Source organism: Lycium barbarum, chromosome 3 (assembly GCF_019175385.1).
Source record: "Lycium barbarum isolate Lr01 chromosome 3, ASM1917538v2, whole genome shotgun sequence".
Taxonomy (NCBI): Eukaryota; Viridiplantae; Streptophyta; class Magnoliopsida; order Solanales; family Solanaceae; genus Lycium; species Lycium barbarum.
Genome location: NC_083339.1, coordinates 37583 through 48051, shown reverse-complemented (window position 1 = coordinate 48051; position 10469 = coordinate 37583). Strand labels below are relative to the sequence as shown.

The 10469-nt window shown below is 36.5% G+C and overlaps 2 protein-coding genes across 2 annotated transcripts; both read right to left on the bottom strand.

The window, feature by feature from the left end:
• Positions 1-400: 400 nt before the first annotated feature.
• On the bottom strand, positions 401-1678 carry LOC132629788 (pectinesterase inhibitor 7-like). Its single transcript, XM_060345139.1, has one exon. The coding sequence runs from the start codon at positions 1573-1575 to the stop codon at positions 907-909; it is 669 nt and encodes a 222-aa protein (XP_060201122.1). The 5' UTR covers positions 1576-1678; the 3' UTR covers positions 401-906.
• Positions 1679-4816: 3138 nt separating this feature from the next.
• LOC132629787 (endoglucanase 8-like) lies at positions 4817-10087 on the bottom strand. The gene is made up of 7 exons (XM_060345138.1): positions 9634-10087; positions 9146-9553; positions 7469-7561; positions 7219-7380; positions 6146-6257; positions 5846-6009; positions 4817-5304 (listed from the first exon to the last, which is right to left on the bottom strand). Exons 1-7 carry the CDS (start codon positions 9841-9843, stop codon positions 4981-4983), a joined length of 1473 nt encoding a protein of 490 aa, XP_060201121.1. The 5' UTR covers positions 9844-10087; the 3' UTR covers positions 4817-4980.
• Positions 10088-10469: the final 382 nt, after the last annotated feature.

Below are 10469 nucleotides of genomic sequence, written 5' to 3'. Positions count from 1 at the left end.
CATTTCTAATACGTCAAGGCATTTTTAACCCTTTATATATATATATATATATATTGGAGTTTTCCTATTTATTCTTTTTTTAATAAAAGTGAACTTTTTCATTTTACTGTTGTATGGTAATGGTACTATATACAGATTTCAAAACAGATTCAATTTGCTAGTGAAAACTAGATGATGAAACCTTAGGAATTCAAACTACAACATGTTTCTAAAATATAATATGACAAGTTAACAATAACTCCTTTATGTGGATAAAGTTACATGAGACAGATCTCATCCAGGCATTCTATCCCTTTTTCAAAAAATTTTTTAGCCCAGCAATGGTGGATGGGCACCATCAGGCATTTGGAAATCAAAGTGGAGGATTAATTGAATTGTAATTAATTAAGGAACAAAGCGCTAGTGAAGTTAGAGGATGTTGACATAAAATTAATTCTCGTAGGGTGTGCATACTCTAACAACGTAACAAGAAGATTTTGTAACTCATCCTCATGCGTGGCCGATATAATGAATTACACCACAGCCCCCCACCCCCACATCTTCACCACACTGAACAGAAGACATATGTGCAAAAAAAGGACTATGAAAATCAGATTAATATTATTTTTTCTCTTCTCCTATCTTTCTTTTGTGTGTTTTAAGTTCAATCTTTAGCCAAAATTGCACCCTATATTCTACCTGAAGATCATCAATACTCGTCTCTCCTCTGTAAAAGCAACGGGCTTAATTATGAGGAAAAGTACTTCACTCAAATTCTTGACCACTTTTAACTTTAATCCACAAAGTTATCTTAACTTTGTTTGATAGGAGTCACACTTTTAAGCCTAAACTTGTCAACAACTAATGTGTTCAGTCTAAACTTGGTTGATCGGAGTCCCACTTTTATGTCAACAATGAAGCGCTCATTCATATGTTATTGGCAAAACTGTTTACCAAAGCCAACGCGTTGCTAGTGACCTCCTTGACCTTCCCTGCACGATCACAAACGTCCGATCTCAAAGGCTCATCATCACTTACATCCTCAAATCCATCAGTGCAAGTGTCCTCATTGGTCAACGCTGCACTCATCCATGTCTGGACGTTACTCATCTGAAACCTCAACGACTCAACCGAGCCCCCGAGCTTACGCATCTGACTCAGCGAATCACGTATTTGGTCGACAGCGTCTCCGAGAACGGAGAAGCAATCGTGGAGGGCAGCCACAGCTCGTGGCTGCCCTCCATAGTCAGCTTGGCGGGATAGGTTGGAAAGGAAAACAGACATGCGCTTGGCTTTGGCTAGGCTTACTCCAACGGCGACACGAGCTAGGCGACCAGGGTCTTGTTGTACGGCTGTGGCATAGTGATTAAGTGAATGGTAGCAGGTATCAGGATACAAGGTGGTCTTACAACTCGAGCGGATATAGTCACTGTCATTGAATCCTCCAGAATTTAGAGGAGGATCGGCGACATCATCAAGGACGATGGCGACAGATGAAACCGTAGTAGGGTCAAGGAGGGCGGAGGTGGGGACAAGGCGGAGGTGGATGAGAACGGTGGCCAAGAGGATGCAAAGAGGATGTGATAAGGTTTTCATGGTTTAAGGTATTTATTAGCTTTTCAACAAAATGTAGCGATATATATATACTACTATCTATGAAGAGTCCTTTAATCTCGGCTGTGCTGATTTTGGTGGGACGCGCGAAGCTGATATAGGCAATTGTTTTGGAGGTAAAATGACATTTCTGTCCTAATTAAGAACAACATGTAACGTGGAGTCATGATTTCTCTAGTTGAAAAGAGTATTCATCATGTTCCTTTAATGTAGGTGTTACTAATTGCCCCATTCAAAAAGGTAAAGATTACTAATTACTTCTTCAATCTAAAAAGTGATGGCAGGATCCAACAGTCATCATATTTACCAACCACAGAGAGGAAGATTTTGGCAACCCCATTATTAAGCTAGACACAACCTCTTTTTTTTTTTTTTTTTTGGTTACTTCCACTGAGATTTTGAAAAATCACAGAGTAAATCTAGTTGTTCCATTGTTTCACGACATCTTGTGAATTCTCTGTATATCGTTTTATGCATAAAGACTGAAAAAAAAAAGTAGTTCAATAGTATAAATTGGTATTCTTAACGTAATTTACGCAGTACACATAGCTCTTCATTCTTCTCTGTTGAATATTTTCACCTTGTTCAAACTCCAAATAGGATCCAATTCTTTAGTGGGAGTATACAAACTACTTTTGAACTTTCAATTTCTTTTTCTGCTTCTAATTTTGCCGAAATTAACGCCACTTAATGGGATGGGCCTACTAGACCAAATGATTTTTACTTTATGTGCGACACCAAATCATCATAAGTAATAACAACCAAACGATAATTAATTTTGACCTTTTGATGACAAAAAAGAAAAGTGTAGCTGTTGATCTTGTGATTTCCAACAAGAAGTTTCAGCATTTCTGCCACAAGACTTTAGAGTCATCATATTTACCAACCACAGAGAGGAAGATTTTGGCAACCCCATTATTAAGCTAGACACAACCTCTTTTTTTTTTTTTTTTTTGGTTACTTCCACTGAGATTTTGAAAAATCACAGAGTAAATCTAGTTGTTCCATTGTTTCACGACATCTTGTGAATTCTCTGTATATCGTTTTATGCATAAAGACTGAAAAAAAAAAGTAGTTCAATAGTATAAATTGGTATTCTTAACGTAATTTACGCAGTACACATAGCTCTTCATTCTTCTCTGTTGAATATTTTCACCTTGTTCAAACTCCAAATAGGATCCAATTCTTTAGTGGGAGTATACAAACTACTTTTGAACTTTCAATTTCTTTTTCTGCTTCTAATTTTGCCGAAATTAACGCCACTTAATGGGATGGGCCTACTAGACCAAATGATTTTTACTTTATGTGCGACACCAAATCATCATAAGTAATAACAACCAAACGATAATTAATTTTGACCTTTTGATGACAAAAAAGAAAAGTGTAGCTGTTGATCTTGTGATTTCCAACAAGAAGTTTCAGCATTTCTGCCACAAGACTTTAGAGTATGATTAATATGTCCTACCTACAAAGTTAAACTCAAATTTTTCCGATCATGACATTTCCAATGAGTTTTTCTTTCTTTTTACTTTCTTTTGGTTGCTTGAGAGTAGCTTATCAGTTTTCTATTTTGCAAATTAGTTAATTACTGAAAATGGAAGCACTTAATTCCGATTTATTATTAGTTAGCAGTCCACTGAATTCTTCAGAGATATTTTTATTATCACTAATTCATTTAAAAGTATACTTTAGTAAACAGGTAGTACCTACTGTTCACTGCTGTTGTTAGTGGCTCTCACTGGGTTTTTAATGCTTCCATTTTGGTAAATAACTAACATGTGGAGAAAGTCATATCATTGTTTTTCTTTATCTATTAGCTACAACGAGTAAGTACAACTGAAATGGTACGGCACATGGTAAATGATTAACTTGCGAATTCGTCTTATACTATAACCTAATTTATTTATGCTTTACTTAAATCCAGCTTTTTGTCATTAGTTCTTAACTTTAATTAAGGACAACGGAATCTTAAACAAATAAATATATCATATTTCTCCTTTCGGTGGTTAGATGTTTGGTGGGAAGAATACGCATGCAATTCGTTATTTTATTTATATTTTGTCGAAATGCAATGATAGAAGAATATATGCATCATGTATGCATGTATGGCCAAATAAAAAAGAAGTACCATATAATAATGAAATACTAAGTGACCTTTGTGTACGTGTGAGGGGTTTGGGGGCTGGGGGTGTGGGGGTAGGGTGACCCAATCCCACCTTTCTCCTTTGTTATATAAAGAAATATGAAATACTACTACTTGGAGCGTGCAATTTGTTGGCGCAACTTTTAACAGTTATATTGGGTCTCCCATGAACCCATAGTGCCCCTAACTTTGGCAGTTCCAATGGTTCGATGTCTTCAATAACGTAACTTATAATCAACTTAATATATATCCAACTATACACACACATACATCCCTTTAGATGAGAGAACTGACAAATTAGGAGGTCGTCGATGAAGCATAGAATATATGTTAGAAATAACTAGTAGTGATGAATTGAATCCAAAAGTTGCAGTCGAGTTCTAAAAGATCATCATCAAGCCATTTGAGTGAAGTAACAATTGTGTCTCACGTAACACTCCACATTCACAATAATTAGTTGTCGATCACATTGACAAATTAGTCTTTCCTTTTCCAATAACAAAACTGTCTGCTGGCTATTATTTAGAAGCATGCTAGCATCCATGAATATAACGTGCATGATAAAGAAGTTTAATTCTCATACAAAAGTTCTGTTATAAAGGGTCCAAAGTCAATGCAATGTCAAAGTGGAGGGTTATCAAATTTTATGATAATGAGGCAGAGGGTTGATCACTCAAAACATGATGCAGCTACAGAATTGAGCTCTTTATATGTTCCTAATTTCATGAGTGTTGCTACAATGTGCACAATTATTAATGCATAAGTAGAAGCTCCTCATCAGGGAATGTGGATTGCCACTAGTTGAATTGCATTGAAGAGAAAATCAAATAATTAGAGGTCATTCAAGATCACATGATATATAGCCTTGTCTGCTTGAAGTATAATGACAAATCGTACATCAGTGCAGATTATGACGAAGACATGAAATCAATTGTTACAAGGTGGAACAAATGACAATGAAGGAAAAGGAAAAACAAGAAGGTAAAAAAGCATTTCAATTCTACATATATAATCTTCTTATATCGTTTTTCCAAATATGGAGCAATAATTTAACACAAGAGATATTTGAAGGCAGACGGAGAAGACAAAAGAGACATTACTTGTTGCATTAATAGTTGGCATATATGGTGAAAAAAATCTCCTCGCAGTACATTGTTGATTGATTAGAATGTTGGAGAATAGTATACTAGAGAGGGTGGCCTTTGCACACCACTACATTCTCTCTTTACAAATGATATGAGGAATCAGGGATGGGCTGAAAAGTAAGCCAAAAGGCCGACCAATGGGGCATTAACATATGTAGTGGGCTCGGACTCCTGGAAGAAAGGCCTGGCGTCTGGGAAGGAATCAGTGAGATTGGGCCCACCAACAACAGCACCAATCAAGCGATTTGGATTTGGATTTGGTGAGAAGAAATAACGGGACCCTTCTTTGCACCCAATACGGGCTGGGTGGGCCGCCTTAGATGGTAATGAGCTGCCTCTGTGGTGAATCCTTAATGGGTAATGTGGACCGTACCCCACCATGTATGACATTCTTTGAGGATTATCTCCCAGAATGTAATCCACCTGCAAGCCCCAACGTATACTTTCATTTAATTCCATAGGTAATGACTTGAAAGATGGACAAGATCCTCATATCATGGAATAATTATCTACAAGATCCTCATATCATTGATATTACAGAAAGGTTAAGACTTACGACTTTGAAAAGGGCAAATGGGCCCATAAAGCATAAAAGCTACACGAGATTTTTCAAAGAGTCCTTTTAGGTGTGTCAACAATTCATGCCCGCAATCTCAGGAAATTGTTTGTATAGAGAGGACAAGTGAAAAGCTCAAAGACCTTCTAGTTGCCAGATGAAATAACAACTGTTGAAGTAGCAATTCTAATCTATTAAAAAAACATGGTCGACGGAGAACTTTTGTCTCATTCCATGAAATTTAATACACTGATAGCCTCTGTGTGTAATTTTAACTTGTTGCTATTTTAGGTTACAAATTTCATTCATTAGGGATTATAATTTATAATTATCTATTATGCATATTGTAAAACAGAATAATTTTTCTGTTAGGTTGGTTGGGCGTTAAAGTAAACTATACATATATACCTGACGTTTGGCAATGTGTTTGAGGAGAGCAGGGGTGGCTGACATGGAGCCACATGGCACGGCGTGATTGGCATGGCTGAGATAATTAGAGTAAGCCAGGAATAGGAAGGACAAGGATGTCACATGCTGCATGTTACAAACGCCAGGTTTGACAATGAGTCCACCTTCTCACCCACAACACAACAAAAGACAAAACATACATTATCAATTAGTATAATTTACTCAAATGGTTATTTTTAAGTTTATCATTAATTAGCATGCATTCACTTTTCCCAAGTGCTACTGCTATTGCATTATTACCTGGAGAATATTGCACTTGAGGATGAGAAATTCCAGGTAGTATTGAGCAGATGAAGTCATCTGCATTTACTTGAAACGATTTTAGATCTGGTGCTCTTCCCATCAAAACCTCCTGTCAAAATAAAATTATAATGTTGCTAAATATATAATTGACTCGAATCCTTAAATAGCACAAGAATTTTGGTTTTCACATAATTAATGAAAGACTATATAGTCTTTGGAGCGGAATGTTGAGTTAATAAGATTAGTATACTCCATTTAGTTAGGAAGAAACTAAGCACAGTTTACAAGCCATGCAACTTGTCAGAGTATTATGTATGGTGTGGGGAAAACTTACTTAAAAAGGGACCAATATGTGAATTAAAATATTACTGTGCCAAAATGACCCAAGGAGAAAATCCATACAATGGTAAGTCATAATCACATTTTTATCGAAGAAATAAAGTGACACAGTTGCCACTTGTATCATTACTCTGTCTGTATATATAGGTAAGATAAGCAACTGCCTTTTTGCACATGTCACTACTCATCCAACTTGGACCCCCTCTTATCTCTTCTCTTTACTTGAAGGACTAATACCTAGCCCTCTTTTTGTGTCATTTTAATTTATCGATTTTTTGCATATACACTTCACATGGGAGCACTTGTATAGGTATTTCACCCTTTTTTGCACGCTTTCATTTTTAACATTTTCTATGTAAGAGATATAGAAGTATAGTATTCGTTGGTGCAAATAAGTTAAGTGAAACACACACATGGAGCCCATAACCTAAACTATCATGTGAAATTAATAGAGTAGTTGCTCCAATTTTCAAATAAGAGGACCCCACCAAATGGATATCCATGACATGGATAACTGTAGATATCTACAGCATGTGATTGGAAGATTGAACAAGTCAAGAATAAATACCAGAAGAATAAATCTAAGTCATAAATGAGACAAGGATTTGATGAGTCGTGTACAGACACAAGTGTATATGGGAAACCAAGAAAAACCGAATATGAAAACACAAGTAGAGTAGTAATAAGGTAGTAATGTCTCCTTATCCATGTGTATGAATTGAGAGACTAACCTTGGAAATGAGGACATTAATCCCAGCGTGTTTATTATCCCAACCAAATTCATTAATGGTGTCTCCAGCTCTTAAAACCACCTCGTTTTTCACTATGTACTCTCGGTATTGCCGCCTCCTTGTTGCTTTGTGTAGCCACGCTGCTCCCCAAAGCAATTCATCCTGTTCCATTTTCAAGTAATTATATATGTTTATTGAAGATTAATTTTGATGACTTAGTTACACAATTCCCTTCCTTAATTAAAGTTACCTGGTATCCATCAAAATCGCAGTAGAAAGGGCAAACCGCAGAATGCAGGCTGGAGCTGTAAGCACCTCTGTGCCTGTTGGCAAACTCGAAAACCTACAAAACACCAGACCGTTTTAATTATACAACGGTCATATATTTTCTTTACCTTTTTCTGCTGGTTGATAGTGACATTTGCAATGTGGTGATCAAGCTGTCTCTTTGTTCAACAAACTAATTTTTGTGACTATATACATAAATATATTCATCAAATTCAAATGCTAACATATGTAAGATCAAAATGCATGTGCAATCAACACTACACTAAAAGAGATTTTTAATGACAATATATTTTCCTTTTAGCGGCAATAGTTATTACCACAAAAACATTTACCAGCAATTGATTAATGTCATTGGATCCAAGGTAAAGCCTTTAGCGGCATTTATTGTTAGGGCTGAAGTTTGATATTGCCGGAAATAATTGATTCAAGAATATAATTAGCGGCTATTAAGTTATTACCGCAAATTAATTGTCGTTAAATCCATATTTTGTTGTAGTGCAATCTCATTATTTTCCAATAGCAAGATGTTGTTTATACTTGATGAATTCCCGCAAGTCTTTGTTCACACCATCTATTCACATGGAAAAATGATTATAGTGACTTTGTTTTCAGTTTGCCAAAACAGATAAAAGAAAAACAAAGGAAAATGGCTTCAAGTTTATATGCAAAGGCATCAAATCCTTGGGAGGAGTCAACAAACTTATTTAATGCCAGATCATTATCCAGAAAAGGCCACTAACACAACACTGCCCAAAGCATTTCGCTTTTGAGACTTTAGAGAATGAATCAACCCTTGATGGACCTATCCTGGAGTTGATAAATTATATTTTTGCATACTCTCTTAAACTTCAATGTCCGTATACTTGCTAATTACACGCAATAATACATAATCTCACGAATCACTAATTTTTGTTTTTAAAAAAAGGTAAAATAAGATGAAAGCACGTAAGACAAGTTGCTTATGTGGATTGTGCACACCTTAAATATTGACTTGGCGTGTCTGTTAAGGAGCTAAAATAATGACAATTTTATTTTATCACTCTTTAAATATAAAAAATGCAATATTTTTGGGAAATGCATTAATAAGTGATTATAATAAATAATAAAGGTAAATTAGAAATTAAGTGTTAAATTCTATCTTCATTGGACATCTAGTTTTAGTATCGAGGACAAGCTCTATGTAATAGTGTTTAACTGATCATATTGTTTAAACACAAAGAATAATAATTCTTAAGCCTCTGGTATGAAATAAACCTTAAAATGTTATGTGGCTATAAATTTATCTTTGATCAAGGTATGTGGCTATAAATTTATCCGAAATAGGGTAAACTTTTAAAGATGAAATGTTTTTAAATTTAGAGATGTGTTACTATTATTTTTGGGACAGACTAAAAAATAAAAAATATCATATAAATTAGAACGAACTACTCTTTCACGATGACAGTATTAACCTTATATGCAAAGAAATATAAGTATCAGTGTTTCATTTTAACTAGTACTAGCTAGTTTGGTATTCCAAAAGTAAAATGAAAAGAGAAAACCTCGAATATAAACAAGTAAAGTGTAGTTATTCCAAAAATAAAAAAGGCGAAAAGGGTAAAGCTAAAAAGAGTAAAGAGGGGGCCCCGCTGTGACTTACTTTAACAGCACGATCAAGTAGGAGAGTAGAGTAAGGAGAGTCGAATGAGCGGAAGACGATGGATGCGGCGGCCAATGCAGCGGCGATCTCACCGGCGACGTCTGATCCTGGATGGTTCTGGTCAATCTTGTAAGCACTTCTCAAAGTGTCCATATCTTCTGGCCTCTCCCAACAGCTATGGTCAGAAAATGGATCGCCCACTTGCACGTATATGACGCCTTCCTTTGCTGTCGCTTTTAACAGGAAATCGGTGGCCCACTTCACTGCCTTCACAGCGTTGCCCAGCTCGCTTCCCATGTTCTTTTTGAAGTCTATTATGCTCCACGACAACAATGTGGTCGTGAACGCCATCGGGAACACGAATTTCACGTTGTCCCCGGCATCATAGTAACCTCCTGTCAAGTCCACCTGTACGTACACGAAGTGAATATCATTCATGACATTGTTTGTTCAAAGCTAGTTATTACTTATAGCAATTGATTACTTACTCCGGCGTCGGCACCATCGTGCAATGCGGAGTCTTTACGCCACTTGATACGTTGGTCGGGGGGGAGTTTGCCTGAGCGTTGGCCTTCGAAGAAGAGGATGCTTTTTCGGAGAGCGTCATGGTAGTCATGCCCACCGCCACCGGAACAGTGCTTGATGGAGAGGAGCAGCAGGAAAATGAGAGCTAGCAGGGAGCTGTGTTTTGGCGCCATATTATTCCGTTGCTAGCTCGAGAGTAGTAGTAGTAGTAAAAAGCTAGGATATGAGACCGTTTTATATATAGGAATAGCTAGGATAGGTGGGGAAGTGAGAAAGTAGTTCTGTCATTGGATTCCTGGGGAGTCATTACACGTGCTCGATTCTCACTGGATAGGGTTGAGAAACCCATGACCAGAGTTTTGACCGGTTTTGTTTTTTTGGGCTGGATCGGGTTGGGTATGGAGTTTGGGTTTTCCCCCTCTCTTTTTGGAATTTTGCCTTTTGCTTTTCTATTTAATGCTATGGAGGTGAAAAGAAGATTTAATCACAATTTCATGGAATGAGCCACAGAAACCTGATAAGGTTGGAAATTGTCTCTGATATGCAGGTAATTAGACGAATTCTTGACTCATAAGAGATTATTGCAAAAATCTTGGAATTAATTCATTAAGAAATTTGGAATAGTGACCGTTATAGTAGGATTAATAACTCAAAGCAAACTATACGAAGTAACATGTATAATATAGGAACGATTTAATGAATGGTAAACACGCAAACTTATTGGTTCAATTTCCCGGAAACTTCTGTTATTACCTCAAATTTGCGTGTGCTAAGCTATAACTTGTCCTATCTTAGAGTT

What these genes read in the sequence shown, in the direction of transcription:
- LOC132629788 (XM_060345139.1), bottom strand. Translation starts at nt 1,575, where the DNA reads ATGAAAACCTTATCACATCCTCTTTGCATCCTCTTGGCCACCGTTCTC.
- LOC132629787 (XM_060345138.1), bottom strand. Translation starts at nt 9,843, where the DNA reads ATGGCGCCAAAACACAGCTCCCTGCTAGCTCTCATTTTCCTGCTGCTC. An exon ending in TTAATGTCCTCATTTCCAAG is followed by an intron (nt 6,258 to 7,218) that starts GTTAGTCTCTCA and finishes TTATTTTGACAG; the next exon opens with GAGGTTTTGATGGGAAGAGC. An exon ending in TCAAGTGCAATATTCTCCAG is followed by an intron (nt 6,010 to 6,145) that starts GTAATAATGCAA and finishes GTGGGTGAGAAG; the next exon opens with GTGGACTCATTGTCAAACCT.